Raw genomic sequence first — 17,941 nt, forward strand, 5'->3', positions numbered from 1 at the left:
ACCATTTTCTACAAGGGTATATCCGAGCTACTCGGTTCATTACTCTTTCTCTGATGAGAAATGAATTATACATTGAGCTGAACTGTCATCCCAACGGTGCACTTCTTAAATGACTGGGCAGATTGAAGAACATGTTAAATCCTTGTAGTATAATGGTGTAAATGGTACTGCTGTATTGCATTCAAGATACACTGTTGCATTTGCCATCTGTTTTCACCTTTGTCTTCTTGGGGTCATGGTTTGCTCCTCCGATTAAGATCCATCTTCTCCTCATCAGTCAGCATGTTCACGTTGGTCTGTGTGCTCTTTGGTATTTTCTAAGTTCATTGAAAACATGATGTTACTTTTGAAATTTTACTGCCTGTTTAGGTAAACCTGTATTCCTAATTTTTCTTCACTATCTGTAATGGATTCATATGTCTGTCTTGCCGGTGTCCTAACATCCCCCTAAAAACAAGACACTGAAACCAAATGTATTCAATGTCAAGGCTGAGCACGAGGATTCTGCTCGGTACTAACTCTGCATGAATGTAATTACATGTAATTAATTAACTCTATGTCCCTTTGCCTTTTAGATCCTCCTGAGAAATGTCTTAATGTGAAGGTAAAAACGTTTATGCATTTATCTTGAATTATGAACTGTGGATTGTATCATATGTACATTATTTATTAATCAACTTGTTTCCAAACCCATTCAGCCTGCAGTCGGAGTGAAGGATTCTGTTCCTAATAAAACAGCCGGAAAGAAGGGTCCACAAACTTCTAGTTCAGGTAAATTTTGTGATACACACTTAACCCTGGCTCCTGCATTGCAGGCAGACGCTTTACCATCGAGCCATCAGGGAAGTCCCTTCTGGAAAGAGGGACACTGAAATATTTGAAATGCTAGCTCTTCATACTCCTAACTTTTCTTTGCAAACTTAATAGCAGAATTGGACATACATAAGGCAAATGTTTTTGTTGGTATCCATGTTTTGAAAGGTAAGATATTTACAAGCATATGAACAAGAAATGTTTAAAATGTAAGCTTGAACTCAAGATGTTTCTGTATATGTTTCGATACCCTTAAGTTCTCAGTTTGGAATCTCTATACTCTCAAGAGTTCTCAGAGATTAATTATTAGACCGTAAGATTTTTCCAGTGTCCAAAAATGCTTATTTGAACTCTGACCTTTACTTAGAGTAAAGGTTCACTTGCTAACCTGTCAGTTGTATTTCAGCTGATAATTATTTCATTTTAGTGTTGTTACACAGATGAATGTAGGCCGATCAGATGTTTTGATAAGCAGACTCTGTGTGTGTGTGTGTTTGGTGTCTTTGATTATTACAAGTAGGGGGAGTAATCATCCCTTAGATTCGATAGACATAATCTTTGAAAACAGCGATTCTGAAAGTTTTCAGCTTTAGCATCCTTTTATACTTCTAGAAATTATTGAGCATTCCAAGGAACTTTGTTTAAGTCTATTGTGGTTCAATAAAACTGAAAACCTTAAAATACAGGCACACACAATCATAGTTGCTGATTCCATTAGTCCTCAGTGCTGTGATAGCACATCTCGTGTCTCTGAAGAAGTCCACTGTGCCCGCAGAACAGAATGAGAATGGAAGGAATGTTTACTGTTGTTGTGAAAATAGTTCTGACCTCTTGGACCCCCTGACCCGATGGGTCTCTGGACTTCAGCGATTCTGAGGGGACACTTGAGAACCCCTGTTTTAAACCATTGAAGTGGTTGGATGTGAAACGGTAAAGGGGCCCTTGTGTTGACACATGGTTTTAAGTTTCCTTTTTACATTTCTTGCTTGTTCCTTTGACTTCTGTTAAGAAATTTAGATCTGACAGTTTTAGTTTTTTGTGGTGTATTCATTCCTGTCTCATGTCCCTCTGTGCTCTTTGGATCCAGTGTGGTCCTACACTTACCTATTTTCACATGGAAACCATTAGTCACACACCAGGCTATCATTTCATTTATCATATAAGTTCATGATGTTTCATTTCATTTCATTTCATTTCATTTCATTTCAGTTCATTTCATTTATCATATAAGTTCATGATGTTTTTCTTTAGTCGCTAAGTCGTGTTCAGCCACTGCGACCTCATGGATTATAGCCCGCCAGGATCCTCGGTCCAAGAGATTTTGCAGGCAAGAGGCAAGAATGCTGGAGTGGGTTGCCATTTCCTTCTGCAGGTTATGATGTTTATCCAAGGCTTTAAAAATGAGTGAAGACATTTGTCCATTGAGGAAGGACCGTCTCAGTGAAATTAAAGTTGTTGTTGGTGGTGGTGGTGCTCAGTCGCTGAGCCGTGTCCGACTCTGTGACGCCATGGACTGTAGCCAGGCCTCTCTGTTCCTCACCAGCTCCTGGAGTTCGCCCAAGTTCCTTTCCATTGAATCAGCGATGCTGTCCAGCCATCTCATCCTCTGCCGCCCCCTTCTCTTCCTGCCCTCCCCTTCTCATCCTGCCCTCAGTCTTTCCCAGCATCAGGTGCCTTTCCAGTGAGCCAGCTGTTCGCATCAGGCGCGCCAAGTGTTGAAGCTTCAGCGTCAGCATCAGTCCTTCTAATGACTATTCAGGGTGGATCTCCCTTAAGATTGACTGGTTTGATCTCTTTGTTGTCCAGGGGACTCTGAAGAGTCTCTCCAGCATGACAATTTGAAATCATCAATTCTTCGGTGCTCAGTCTTCTTTATGGTCCAGCCCTCACATATGACTACTGAAAAAACCAGAGCTTTGCCTGTACGGACCTTTGTCAGCAAAGTGATGTCTCTGCTTTCTAATATGTTGTCTAGGTTTCTACCATTAGTTAAAGTAGTACCATTCATTAAAAGTGTTTTGAAAACCATGGTCTCTAGAACACACAATATTGTCATGCAAAATTAAAGGTAAAATAAATTAGAGATAAATTTTGTTAATAAAATATTTGTATGTTCAAGGAAAATAATAATAAAGTTCTTATGAAATACAGAGTATGTAATAAAGATTGGGTGACTCAAAGTAATACTGGAAAAGAAAACGTAGAAGCAGCGAGACACGCTAGTTAACATCTCTTCATGAATGACAGTGACACGTGGGATAGCGTAACCTCTGAAGGAGTACTGAATTTGAGGGGAAGGAGCACGTGGAACTGATTCTCTGAAGAAAGCCTTTGTACGAGGTAGGCAGAGTTGTATTCTGCCTCAGATCCTGATCCATGGAGACTTTGTTTTCACATTTTTCAGATTGGGATTCGACTAGCTGGAGCCTCAGTAGGGAGACTTGTCAAAGAGCCGGGCATTTGAAAGTTGATGATCAGCGTCCGTTGGTGTCCCAGTCAGTGACCAAAAATCAGTCGGCACCCACAGAACTCGGACTGAAGACCGTACCAGATAAAGAAAAGATGAAAAAGGCAGCGGTGTTTCTGGTAGGGAATTCCACGCCCCATCACCTGTGCCAGTCTCCGCTGCCAAAGAACAGAGAAAGCAAAGAAGGTAATGCAGAAGCCCAGGGCACTCAGCCACGCGCCCCCTGGGCACGGCCTTACCGTCCTTCTGACGGTTCCGGATCAGATTTTGTGGCAAAGTCTACCTTAGCTGACTCCTTTTATGCAACCTGCAGCCAAACAATACCTCTTAAGGTGCTTGCATTCTCCCTCTGACCATAGTAAAGAAATAACAAAGAGAGTTTGGAGGAAGCAAGTTCATTTAGGCTAGTGTTTAGCATGCGTCTCAGCGTGGGTAGCAGGACTATATTTAGAACTTTGGGACTCTTTGTGAGACCTCGGTAGACAGTAATTATTGAAAAATAATTAAGAATATTTATACTAAGGTGATTTTTGACAGCTTGTCCTCTGCAGTCTAGAAGCTAAGAGGATAGACATGTGAAGAAATAGTTTACAGTTCAGATGTATGTCTATCACTGGAGAAGTCTATAAAGATACCCTAGAAAAATCTACAAAGTACTAAGGTAGCTACAAGGAAAGGGACAGCTGTTTATCTGGGGAAAGACAGCTGTAATCAAGGGCAAGTCACAAAGCAGGTTGAGTCTTAAAAGATGAAAAGTAATTCGTCAGAAGAGTACAGGGAAGCATTTTAGATGAAGGAATTGATAAAAGCGTACAAAGTAAGAGGAATTTCGTAAACTAAGAATAATAATGCAGTTGAGGCTTGGCGTGTTGTTGAAAAGGTACTGTGATGAAGCAGAGAAGAGAATATACTGTGGCTTTATATGTCTGTCCTGCATTTTGAAATTTTGTTTGGTTTCTGATTGTTTTTTTCACGGATGCTTGGATGAATTCATGAATGAATCTTTGAGATGTTTATGTGCCTGTATCCTGGTGACCTCTGGTAGTTCCCAAATGGTTTGTTGAAGCTTTTGATCATTGGAAGGATTTCTTAAAGAAGTAAATATTCATCTGAAGACAAGATGAACTTAAGTTGTCACTTGATACACTCTTTTAAGTCTGTGTTTTAAATAAAGATTATGTCTTTTATCTAAATATTCTAAGTAATTTTACCTAAACATGCAGATTTGTCAGGAGAACTAGACTTGGACGTGATATTGGAGGAAGAACAAGAAAAACTTGATGGAGATGAAAGGAACCATTCACAGGTGAGTAAAACTATAAATTGAAATTTCTGGTTTACTACCATTTTCTTTGCTTTAGCAACACAATCCGGTGTGTAACAGAGTCCATAACAAATAAAGTGCCTTTCACAATTATCCTTTTAGAATTGATAGATAATAATTTAATAGTTTTCTAGCCCTTTAACTATACAACTTAAAATGCTGTTAGAATCTATTATACTTTATAGTTTGTCTTTGGAATTGAGGGGAAAAAAGTTCCTGACTTGTTTACTTCTTCCATTTTTATAACTTCATTACATGATTAAGGTGATATCAAATACTGAATCATAAGGTTAAGCAGTTGAAATTACGAACAATATGACGGCCTCTGACCGAGATACGTGTAAAGAGAAATCATTCCCAGTGGCTCATGGTTTTCCGTTGAAATCGCCAGTCACTGATGCCGAGATGAAAGATTCATTCTACCTATCATCTCAGCATGATTGACTTGGGATGAACATTCAGGGAGAGAGTGGGGTCATAGAATCAACCAGGTTGCCTATTAGGAGAATCGAACCTTCTAGATTGGACCTTTGTTTTTAGAGTACAAATAATAACATTCTAAGTTATTTCATTTCAGGGTGGGAAGTCAGTAGATATTATGAAGAATGCTTTATCCCCTTTCTTTGGTGGATATTAGAACATAATATAGGAGAAGGCGATGGCACCCCACTCCAGGACTCTTGCCTGGGAAATCCCATGGACGGAGGAGCCTGGTAGGCTGCAGTCCATGGGGTCAGTAAGAGTCGGACAAAACTGAACGACTTCATTTTCACTTTTCACTTTCATACATTGGAGAAGGAAATGGCAACCCACTCCAGTGTTCTTGCCTGGAGAATCCCAGGGATGGGGAAGCCTCGTGGGCTGCCGTCTGTGGGGTTGCACAGAGTCGGACACGACTGAAGTGACTTAGCAGCAGCAGCAGCAGCAGCAGAACATAAGATAACTGAATGCAGGGGCTTCCTGGGTCGCTCAGCTGGTCAAGAATCTGCCTGCAATGCAGGAGACCCCGGTTCAATTCCTGGGTCAGGAAATTTCCCTGGAGAAGGGATCGGGGACCCACTCCAGTATTGTTGGGCTTCCCTGGTGGCTCAGACAGTAAGGAATCCGCCTGCAGTGTGGGAGACCTGGGTTCAATCCCTGGGTTGGGAAGGCATGGGTTGAGGAGGGTGTGGCAACCCACTGAAGTCTTCTTGCTTGGAGAACCCCCATGGACAGAGGAGCCTGGTCGGCCTCTGTCCTTGGGGTCACAGAGTCAGACACGACTTAGCACACACATAACTGAATGTAAGCAGGTGATATGTATTGATGTATAACTCCATCGTAATATATAATTTGTGTTAAAATTTAGGAATTGATTCCTCTGTCTGATCAGTGTTAATTGATTTTAGCTCCTGGTCATATGAAGATATTTTATTAATTCTCCAGATATTAGTCCTTAAAACGGAAAACCAAAAATCTTAATGTAAGGTCGGACCTCGGTGGCCATCTTGGCCTCTTGTCCTTCCCCTCCTTCCTTTTTTCCCTGCTGGTGGAAAAAACGCTGACTATTGTGCTCTGTTCCCTCATTCCCTCCCCCACTGCTTGAGTGTCCTTGATATAGCGGTTCCTGGTAGAAATCAACCCTCTCCTAACCTCCCCCTACTGTCCAGAAACAGCATTCTGCCCAGAAACAGCAAAAACTATTTCACTGCGTCAGCACAACCTTGAGCAGACCGGGCAACCAACCCAGTCTTGCCTCCCCGGCTAACTGACCTATGAGGGACCACCACTCCAAATCTTGCCTTATCGGGAAAAATTTCGCTGTTTCTTCCTGTAAAGCTATATAAGCTGCCTCTTGCCTTTGTTCGGGCGCGGACTTCCTCGACCTCACTTACCTGGGTCCGGGAACCCCGCCAGGGAGCGCCTTGCCATGAAAGCTTGTTAAATCACCTGTTTGGTGTCTGAGTTCTTTTATCTAACATCATTGGGCCGTTTTGACCTTACACTTAACAGACATGCTGTAGGGACTCCCTATATATGGTGTAGTGAGGTGAAATATTTTTAAGGGAAGAAGCATTTAGAACATTAAAAATCATCTAATTCATTTTTGGTAGATTTCACATGTATGCATTGTTTAAATCAATCATACAGTTGCAAAATTGGGTTTGTGAGTGAATGTTTTTCTCCTATTTTTGGGTAAGGCAAGTTATTTTTCACTTCTTAGTTGTGATCTGGTGATTTGTGAGTAGTTACATATAAATTAAGAAGTTTAACAGTGAAATTTTAATAATTTTCTGACTTTTCTTTATCCATACTGGATTAGTGAAAAATTACATTATTGGCCACCTCATGAGACGAGTTGACTCACTGGAAAAGACTCTGATGCTGGGAAAGGTTGGGGGCGGGAGGAGAAGGGGACGACGGAGAATGAGATGGCTGGATGGCATCACCGACTCTGTGGACATGAGTTTGAGTGTACTCCGGGAGTTGGTGATGGACAGGGAGGCCTGGCGTGCTGTGATTCATGGGGTCGCGGAGAGTCGGACACGACTGAGCGACTGAACTGAACTGAACTGAACCCTGCCAGAAAAGACACCTGAAAATCAACCAGTTAATTTTCCACTCTTGCAGCTGCAAAAGTTGCCTCAAGAACTGGAAATGAATAAGGAATGTTGTAGACAGGACAGATCTGTACGTTCAGGGCCTCCTTATGTGGAGAAGTATGAAAACATGTGGATCAAGCAAGGCAAATTAGAATGGAAGGAGAAGTTAAAACCATCACAAATGAGTTAAAGCAGACGTTAGGTGAAATTTGTGAGAAATACAAAATTATTATTTGTCCTCAGGAGGAGTCACTACATGATCACCCTAAAGAAGGAACAAACAGAAAGGAAATACCTCCTCACATGACAAATAATACACCTGATGGTGGGGAGAAAGATGCATTTGGAGTAGCTGTCTCTCTAGTATTCCAAGTATGTCCTCAACAAAAAGAACCCAGTCTCGAAAATGTTTTTTCGTCGAATAAACTGTGGGTCCCCGGGATACGCTTGTCAGTCACCTTCAAGGCTTGGTTTCAGTGAAAATAAAATAGACCTTGAAAGTGATAAACTAGATATTGAACATGTGTTTATCAAAAATGAGGAGAGTTTTTATAATGATGTAGAAAATAAAAAAGTAGGGAACCAGGTAGTTACATTTGAAGTGAAAGAAGACTAAGAGTTTGATATGAAAATATCAGACAATACGAGGCAAAATCCCACTAGTCGGAAATTAGACATCGGACAGACACATCAATCTAGTCTGTGGCTTGTCTGCTCCGGTAAGATGAAATACGTAATTCAAATAAAAACTCACGGTACTCCTGCTGTCGTTAAAAATACTGATAAGAAAACCAAACCTATACAGGACTGGTTCCAGAAGCTACTGCATGCAGGTAATTGCAGTGCTAGTGATGATGAAAGCGTGGGACCGAATTAGAAAATGGGAACTCTTCTCCACCGAATAGTCACAGAGCATCCAAAGTGTATCTCAATGAAGAACTGCAGAAGGATATGCAGAGGTTTAAGAACACAATAGACATGGTACAAGTAGTGTTGTTAGCTTTGGAAAAAGAGACCATTCAGCTTGCAAAAGAGGTAGAGGTTCATTTGCTCTTGCTGTGGTTTCTCCCTTTCTGGATGATCTGGTCCATTTTGATTTTCTACTTATGCATAAAGTGGGGTCATCTAAATAGGTACTTGTGTAGAAATAGATTATTTCTGCCATCCAAATAATAGGAATTCAGGAAACTGTTTTCATGGCTTTTGTCCTTCAATCAATCTAATTCTGTCTCTGTCAGTCTTTCATTTGGACTGGGAAACTCATTTACCTACACACCATGTAACCGCCTGAGCCAGAATAAGCACCGAGGAAAGTGTTCAAGGACTATGATCAACTAGGGTTTTGCAGTGTGTGTGTGTTTGTTTAACTTTGTTGGCTTAAATATACGTTGCATTTCCACAGAATGGGAAGAAAGCAGAGACTGCGAGAAGGGACAGAAACACACATTTCCTCTAATCTCTTCCTTGTGGTTGAATATGTGTGACCTTCTCTGCTTTCCTCAGTCCCTGGGCACTTAGATATCCAACATGGCCACTTCAGGCTGTTTTTAATCACCACTCTCAGATGTCTCTTTTGAGAGAGTCCTCTTCACTATGTTGTTTACTAAAATGTAGTAAGTTTTGACATGTGTGATTTTGTCACATAGGTAGTATATGTGTGTGTGAGAGTTGGTCAGTCGTCTCTGATTCTTTGCGACCCCATGGACTGTAGCTGGCCAGGGTCCCCTGTCCATGGATTTCTCCAGGCCAGAATATCATTGGTGTGGATAGCCATTCCCTTCTCCACGGGATCGTCGCAACCCAGGGATCGAAGCCAGGTCTCCTGCATTGAAAGCAGATTCTTTAACATCTGAGCCACCAGGGAAGCCAATAGGTAGTATACACCCTCAGCAGAAAAAGAAAAAGAATCAAGTGTGTATCTCCAAAGAAAAAACTGATGTTTGAGATGCTGTGAGATATTTCTTTCTTCCATAGTAGGTTTTGAAACTTGCTTGCTCTTTTGTGTAAGACAAAACAAGAAGAAAATGTAGCTATTCTCCTTTAAAGAAAAAAGAGAGTAAACCCTACCCCCAACTTAAGACTTAAATTACTTTGCCAAAGTCACGCTTTTCACTTACCTGATTCATTTGAGGAATTTGTTTGGTAATTTTATCGGATTCAAGATTACAGAATTGTATCATCTCTTTTGGTGCCATAAAATGTTAGGGAATGCCACTTTAGGGGCTTTGAACTTATCATTTAACCTTTTTTTTATTTTAGAGCTGTTATTGGTAAATAGTGGGCAAAGGTAGATAGTTATTTCTGTACCCTCTAGCTATAAAATCTGATGGTTATTGAATGTGGAGTTGGGAAGCGTTACTTATATTCCAGAATTCCACACTAACTAACCTCTCCTCAGTTTCATTCTGCTGCTTGTGTTTTGGTAAGCTTTGGTTCATATATTTCAGTGAACACCATGAGGTTTTTGCTCTCGCCTGGATCCCAGTGAAAAAAGAATTGGAAAAGGCAGTGGGGAAAGAATAGCTTTAGTCCAGAAAGAAGAAAGATTCCTTTCTGTCTCTGAGGCACTAAGGTGTCACATCCTCTACATCTGACTGTTTCATGGAAAATCCAGGTGGTAAAGACCGAAGAGGACAGATGTTGTGTGTGTTTATTTCTCTATCTCTGCCATTCAGATGGGGAAGACTGGATGTGGATAACTGTATCTTATTAAGAAAGCCTTTCTTGAAATTTTGGGCATTTTGTTTCTTTCCCTCAAACAGAAAGAAGCACATTTTAGAAAAATTTCAGTGACTTGTAAGTGATAAAATTAAGTTCAAAAATATCTTTATCAGTTAACATCAGGGCAAATGCTGAGTCAAATAATAAGAGTCTCTAGAATTAAGTAATAGCAATCATTCTTAGTGTCAAACTTTCATTAAAGGTTGAAGAAGGAAAAAGTAGTGAAGTGGAAGTATCAGACAGCGTCTGGGATGCTGCTGCTGAGAGCCGATGGATTCAGCAGAGAAAGCGTGGAGGAAACAAGAAGCAGGAGTTTCCTGCCATGCAGAGTGAAGGTTCTGATAGGTAAGCCTCTATCGATATTTAGCAGTAGGTCATTTGTTAATTGCCTGTAAAATCATTTCTAACTTGAGCTAATGCTTGTGATTGACGAATTTTATATTTTACTGGAGATATGGTTATTTTGAGTACTCTCATCCTTTAGCCTTAATACTAGTTATTTGTTAACATACCACTATGTTACAGTAGTATTCTGCGTTTGACTGCATATTTGCCTTAACCAGTGTGTTGTATGTTTAAATTTATTTCATGTCACTAACGAACATCCTTTCATTTCAGTTTGAGGACTTCTTTCAGCATTTCTTATGAGGCGGGACTAGTGGTGATGAGCTCTCTCAGGTTTGCTTTGTCTGGGAAAGTTTTTATTTCTCCTTCATTTCTGAAAGACAGCTTTTCTGGATGGAGCACTCTTGGTTGGCAGTTTTCTCCTAGCACTTTGTGTGTGTCCATGGATGGAGGCCAAACTGTTGCTGGTGGCAGGAGAGCTGACGAGGCACCTGCCTTTCATCCTTGATGCTGACGTCACCCATGTGGGTGGTTTACAAGTAAACTGCCCCCCACCCCGCTAAATTTGATTGCTTCTTTCATGGTGGATGTGCCACATGTCATTTTCAAAATCATCTAAATTGTTACTTTTCTCTTTGAGGGTTTTTTTTTTTTTGGCTGTGCTGGGTCTTTGCAGCTGCAGTGCTTGGGCTTCTCATTGTGGTGGCTTCTCTTGATGCTGAGCATGGGCTCTAGGGTGCTGGCTTCAGTGGTTGTGGAGCACAGGATTCATTGCTCCGTGGCATGTGCTGTCTTCCCTGACCAGGGATTGAACCTGTGCCCCCTGCACTAGCAGGCAGATTCCTAAGCAGTGGAATACCAGGGAAATTCCTAAATTAAACATTCAGTTCAGTTCCGTTCAGTCATTACTGTATTTAAAAGGAAAACAAAAAATATAGTGTAAATCTGATTATGGCTCCTACGTCTAAGAATCATTGTGTTTAACCAGTGGGCCCCAGGTTTTCAGTGTAGCCCTTGAGGTTTTTCCCAGTGTCTTTCCAGATGCATCTCTCTACTTTCTTGTGTTTTGTACTTTTCCTTCCAGGTTCCTAGGAAACAACCTAGATGTTGTGTGCCTGACCTGTGTACTCACATTCTAATCTCCCAGTGAAATGATTTCTCTCTTTTCTCTTCCTTTTGGCCTCTTCTCTTCACTGCTTCTGTAAATCCTTCCTTATTCCACTAATGACTTTCATATGTCAACTCCTACATATCATATTGTGTCGTAATTGTATATCTGTGTTTGAAGGAAGAATTTGTTTCCTTGCATATGGTTGGTACTTTGTAACTGTTTTGTGAATTAATTAATGACTTAAGATGGGTAAGAGTTGGAATTTTACAAGAATTGTTTTTTTATTCTTTGTTAGTCGAATTATTTGAAAACGTTGGCTTTTTTGTGGATTCTTTAAAGTAGCGATCCTGGCGTGCCCAGGAAGGAAATAGGGAAAAAGAACAATGGCAAATGGACCCAGGAAGAATGTGTGATTGCACCAATATTTGGAAAGACCGATTCGCTGCCTGGTGGTCTGCTGCATGTGAATGATGACAGCATTTTGAGGAAAGTGGATCGAGAGGATGGCAGGTAACACGGACAAATTCTTTATTTCTAGGGGAAGTAGTATTAGCACTGAATACCTCTTCTGGAAATAGAGCAGCATAATATAGCATACAGGCCAAGAGAAGAGAATCCTCAACTCTACTGGATGAACACTGCAGAAAGGTTAAGGAGAGGACCTGTGCCTTTGGCCGGAAGTCATTTCAGTAAATAGTCCACTTGGAAGCTGGACTGTAGTGAATACACGTAAACAGCTCCGTAGGGAATATTTACTGGGGCAGGCAATAAAGAACTGGATGATAATTGAAGAGGCATGTGGAGTTGAAAGGAGTTTCTTGTTTTATGTTAAGAGGGGAGCTTCTCGAGTGTGTATGCTGTTGGAAATGAGCCAGCGGAGGACGTGTTTATTTAATCCTGTTTGCATTTCCAATATTAGAAAGCTTATTGAATGTATGACATTATCTTTAAACTATTACAATAAATTAACTGTCCATTATTATTACTGTACATGATTATTATGTACATGTACATATGTAGTTTTTGGTAAGGGCTTGTTCATTGACTCTGAAGCATAATATTCTTATGTAAATGAATATGTAGATGATTACTTGTTAATTCTATCATACATAGATTGTTTAAAAATTATATAATCATGAATTTACAAATACTTAGGTTATACTGAATAGGATTTAATCATTCCTTGATGATTCTAGTTGATAGTATCATCGAGGGTAGCTATGATTTTGTAAGGTACTGTGAAACATCACATCATGTTAACTTCATTCAAAAGGGGAGGATTTTGTTTATTTTCAGTAGAAACAATTATCAATCTTGTACAGTTTATTACTTTGGATGATAAAGATCTAAATGAGAAAAACCATGCTTCCTGTACTGAAAGTGTCCTTAACACATACTGTGTGCTCCACAAGTGTATGTCAGAAGCATAAGGAAACAGCAGAATGCTTGAATGAATGTGTATTGATGAATTTCTTTACAAAAAGCAAATCTTTATTGAAAGTAGATTTCCAATATTGCCTACATCTAAAGTCTTTTTGTTTTGATAGAAATATGTTTTTAGATTCAGAGTTACCATTTGTAGTTATAGCTAGACATGAAATAATAATATAGATTCATTTGGTATCATATTAGTTAAAAAGATTTGACGTAGGGGGAGGAGGGAGGTGGGAGGGGGGTTCAAGAAGGAGAACACATGTACACCCGGGGCGGATTCATATCAGTGTATGGCAAAACCAATATAATATTGTAAAGTAATTAGCCTCCAATAAAAAAAAAAAGTTCAAGCTCAAGCCAGTTAAATAAAAAATAAATAAATAAAAAGAATTTTCAGTATCACTTTCTCAGCATATTTTGGAACAGCAGCATTCAGGCCAGATTTCCTGGGTTTGAATTTGGGGGTGTTGGTGAACTGCTGTGTCGTCTTGGGCAAGTTCCTCAGCCTTTCTTTGCTCCATTTCTTCCTAGCTAAAAGATCTAATATATATTACTTATCTCCCAGAATGATCGTGAGGATTAAAATGCCTTTAAGGCATGTCAAATGCTTGTAATAATGCATAGCCATTGCATAACAAGCCCTCAAAAAGCTAATAACATTGTGATAAAAAATGGGTTTCTTTCTTATAAGGCCTTAGGGAATACTTCCGAGATAGGTTTTATTGCCATAAAAGTTAGTTCTTATTAAAAATGACAACTGCAAAAAACCCTGGTATACTGCTTCTATCACATAACGCAAGTAATGTTAGGATTTTCCTTTTCCTTTGATCTAAATTTAATGTTTTATTAATATTACAGATATATTTTCTTTGTCCTTTAATGGTACTCTTTTTTATTGTTTCATCCTTTGATAGAAATTACTTATGAATGCAAAGATGTTCTATAAAAAACATTTAGGTATTGTTTATATTTTTGAGTTATTAAATTTTAGCCTGAAAAGAATCATTTGTGTTTTTTTTTTAGGCCTGCAAGGAAAACAGCATATGAAAAGAAGAAGGTATAGTAAAATGAAAAAAATTAACTTTAACATATATTATTCTCTAAAAATACTTCGTCAAAGGAATAGTGGCAAAATAGAACATCTTCCGTTGTTGAAGAGACATTTACTTTGAAAACATAATTTAGAAACTCTGTTGATGAAGTTATCCTTTTGATAAAAACCTGTTCTTTTACGAAGCCTCTGCTTTTGCTTTGGTAAAGGGATTTATCACCTTTGTACACTGGGTGTATTTTATACATATTTTAAGGACATTGTGAAACAGTATTGTTCATGTGTAGGTCAAAGAACAAAGTAATCACGTGAATGACCTGGATGATTTAACTCAGTCATCTGAAACTGCTTCCGAGGATGGCGACATGCTTTCCTCTAAAAATTCCCGGTTGCCATCTGGCAGGTGGCTGATGGTCGTGGACCCCTCCCTCTGTGCCCGTCAGCCCTCCAGTCCACCTGCCTCGTGAACAGCTCAGAGCTGGCTCCAGCTTTCCCAGCTGAGTTCTCCCTCACAGTAGAGTCCTCCAGGATGGGTGTGTTTAACTGGCATCCTCGAGAGGCGCAGGAATGCTCCCCGTGGATTTTTTCCAGCAGTTGGTAGAAAACAGCCACTCTTGAAGTTGATTGTCCTTCATTCTGCAGAGTTCTCGAGTGGCATCTCAGAGCAGAGGAGTTCACTCCCCTAACCAATGTCCCTCTCAAACACGGACTGGGTCCCATCCCCGAGGTCCTAGCCACAGATCTGCCACAAGGAAAAGCTCTCGGGAAGAGCTGGGAAAGTAGTATTTGTAATTCAAATCCATTTGTCTACAGCAGTCAGGTAGGGACACACCATGGCCTCACTCAAGGAGAGTGAGAGCTTAAATATTTTCTATAGGAATTGATCTCAAAATTTTTGGGACTGTCTCGCAGAGCCGGGACCCTGCTCGTGGTTTAGGCCAGGCAGACCGTGTGAGCTCCACTGACGACTGCGTTACCCGACCACGTCCCTCTGCTCTGGGGTGAGAGTGTCGGTCACACCACGCACGTCACCGTCTTCAGTGTCTAAATCAGAGCCTGTTCTTGGCTCCACTATCACTTTTGTAACCGGTACCCTATCAACAGCCTTTTCGTATCACTTACAGTTTTTCAGTTGGTAAAACCTGTGACATCAGTTGTAAAAACACTCTTGTACACTTTAAGAAGTTGTTTGTTTAGAATAAACTTATAAAAGTCCCCCTCCTACCAAGGGGAAAAAAGTAAAAAAAATACTCTTGCGACTAACAGTAGCTATTCTGGTATTTGGTAGTGATTTCCCTTCCTTGGTGGATGATTAGGTTAGTTTACCACTTCCACTGAAGGTCAGGAGGAAACTGTAGGGGTTCAGAGACCATGCTTTGGAAGTCGTTCTTGTGCCTGTGAGAAAATGAACCTCTGCTCTGTGGAGTGTCCTGTGTCAGTACAAGGAACTTTTGAAACAGTGATAGAAACGCCATTGTAGACGTTTAGTGATAATTATGTTTCTCATCGTGTTTTCCCCATCTTACTATTTTAAACAGTATGAAGAGGTAATGGAAGTTACTGCAGCAGCAAATAATCTCATGATTCTCTATGAAGAGCTCTCTAAACTTTTCCTTATTTGCCATGAGTGTCTGCACCATGAGTGAAATAGGAGACTTGTTTGTACTGATATGTTTGTTCTGGAGAAGTGCCTGTGGTTTGATGTCAGAGGACTAGTAGGGTCAGAGACCTGGTGAAAAGCCTGCAGGGTACTTACATGTTTCTAACTTCTTCCTTCCCAGAATCATTATAGCTAATGCGTTAATTGATGTTTGCAGACGTGCTTAGCGCAGCTGTCAATGGGTATAAGCCTTGCAGTTGCCTATTACAATGTTAGAGAGGTAGCATATTCTCAAGAAAACACTTTTTGTATGAAATTTCATCTATTTAAGTATATAGAGAGCTAAGGCTCTTACGTGAAGTAGCTGTATAGGAGGTATCAGATGCAGTGTTTTTAAGGGAGCGAGTGGTGGTGGTATGGAATTATCGTTGATGTACAGTATTGTGTTAGTTTCAGGTGTGCAACGCAGTGATTCAGAGACATATGTGTATGTGTGTGTATATTATATAAATGGGGCTTCCCTGCTGGCTCAGACAGTAAAGAATCCACCTGCAATGCAGGAGACCTGGGTTCGATCCTTGGGTTGGGAAGATCCCCTGGAGAAAAGGCAACCCACTCCAGTATTCTTGCCTGGAGAATCCCATGGACAGAGGAGTCTGGCAGGCTACAGTCCATGGGGTGGCAAAGAGTTGGACATGACTGACTAACACACACACACACACACACACACACACACACACACAGTCCATGGGGTGGCAAAGAGTTGGACATGACTGACTAACACACACACACACACACACACACACACACACACACACACACATTCCTTTTCAGATTCTTCTTGTAGAATGTTAAATGTAATTCCTTATGTTGTACAGTAGATCCTTACTGGTTATTTTATACACACTTGTCTATATAAAATGGTATATGTTAAACCCAACCTCCTGAGTTATCCATCCCTTCCCCTACCCCCTTTCCTGTACGGTGACTCAGCTTGTTTCCTATGTCTGTGGGTCTGTGTCTGTTTTGTGAATAAGTTCATTTTCGATTCCACATGGAAGCGGTATGACTTGCCTTTGTCTGACTGACTTCACTTAGTGTGATCAGGTCTAGGTCCATCTTTGTTGCTGCAGATAGCATTAGTTCATTCTTTTTTATGGCTTTGTAGTTTTCCATTATATAAATATACCACATCAGATGCAATTTTTAAGTGCAGTCAGATCTATAAATCTTTTGTTTTAAGCTTTCTGGGTTTGTTGTAATTCAGAGAAAAGCCTTTCCAGTTCTGAGCTGCTTGAAAAGCCCCTTGGGCTTTCTTTTTCCTTTCATGGATTCATTGTCTTCAAATAAATTTTTGGACCTTTGGGAATTTCTGCTTGTATAAGGTCTGAGGTTTGTATCGAACCTTATTTTTTCCATTTGGAGATCCACTTGGTGCAGTCTTTTCACTGGCTAAACATACAGGTTAGTCTTTCATTTCAGAGGAAATGATGAACTGTCATTTTATTGAGTACTCACTGAAACTCTCCTTTGTTTCACTCAGGTTTCTGATAGTGGTAGAAAAGCAAAAGGTCTGTTGCGCAGAAACCACAGGCAGGATGAAATTGCCATGCCAAGACTAGAAAGAGACACAGTGAAAAACCAGAACCAGGAAAAAGAAAAGAAATCTTTTGAGGACATTGGAACTGGAAAAGGAGAGAATGATTATCCTCAAAAGGCAATAAAATTGAACAAGGAAAAGCTGACAATTACCATATTCCAGCATACTGGCCAGTTTAACGTTCCGATAGCTGAAAATACAACGCTAAACCCTGAGCTGGAGAACGCAAAACAAAGCCTGGAAACAGAAGTGGAATCCCACCGTTCTAGACTGGCTGCTGCCATGCACGATCATGACCAAGGTCAGACATCACAAAGAGACCTGGAACTTGCCTCCCAGAAGGCAAAAGACAAGACGTTACGCTTGCAGGACCAAACGAAGTTCGATATGGCTAAGCTGAAAAGTAACAATGAGATGCTTTCCCAGCAACTTTCTAAAGTGAAAAATAAATTCAATAAGCTAAAAATCAAGCTGCATCAGGCGAGAGATGATCTCCGAGAAAAGGCTTTGATGTTAGAACGGGTCCAGACAGACTTACGCCAAGCAGAGTGTCAAAAGCAGGATATCGAACACATGTATCAGAACGAACAAGGCAAAGTGAATGAATACCTTGGAAAGCAGGAATCCTTAGAAGAGAGATTATCTCAACTCCAGCGTGAAAACATGTTGCTCCGACAGCAGCTGGATGATGCACGAAACAGAGCCGACAGTAAAGAGAAGATGGTCATCAGCATCCAAGACCAGTTTCAGCAGATCGTGAGAATACTTCAGGCTGAAAGTGAGAAACGAGATCTGATGCTGGAGGAAAGAAACAAGGAGTTGGTCAACGAATGTGATCATTTGAAAGAGAGAATATGTCAGTATGAAAATGAGAAAGCAGAAGGAGAAGTAAG

General features: G+C 40.4%; 1 protein-coding gene across 13 annotated transcripts in view; it reads left to right on the forward strand.

The window, feature by feature from the left end:
- LOC129556582 (ankyrin repeat domain-containing protein 26-like) overlaps window positions 1-17,941 on the forward strand; it is a 99,895-nt gene that overhangs the window by 56,871 nt on the left and 25,083 nt on the right. For 10 of the 13 annotated variants that reach the window (XM_088844254.1, XM_088844244.1, XM_088844245.1 and 7 more), the window contains 9 exons: window positions 576-604; window positions 699-771; window positions 3,218-3,466; window positions 4,504-4,586; window positions 10,110-10,252; window positions 10,526-10,585; window positions 11,703-11,873; window positions 13,821-13,854; window positions 16,992-17,936. In XM_088844254.1, the coding sequence (XP_088700380.1) occupies window positions 576-604; window positions 699-771; window positions 3,218-3,466; window positions 4,504-4,586; window positions 10,110-10,252; window positions 10,526-10,585; window positions 11,703-11,873; window positions 13,821-13,854; window positions 16,992-17,936 (1,787 nt within the window). The remainder of the gene's footprint in view (window positions 1-575; window positions 605-698; window positions 772-3,217; window positions 3,467-4,503; window positions 4,587-10,109; window positions 10,253-10,525; window positions 10,586-11,702; window positions 11,874-13,820; window positions 13,855-16,991; window positions 17,937-17,941) is intronic. The other 3 variants (XM_088844247.1, XM_088844252.1, XM_088844250.1) reach the window with 3 other exon arrangements.

The sequence above is a fragment of the Moschus berezovskii genome, chromosome 15, assembly GCF_049115385.1.
Source record: "Moschus berezovskii isolate FMDL1 chromosome 15, NW_MosBer_1.0, whole genome shotgun sequence".
NCBI classification, from domain to species: Eukaryota; Metazoa; Chordata; class Mammalia; order Artiodactyla; family Moschidae; genus Moschus; species Moschus berezovskii.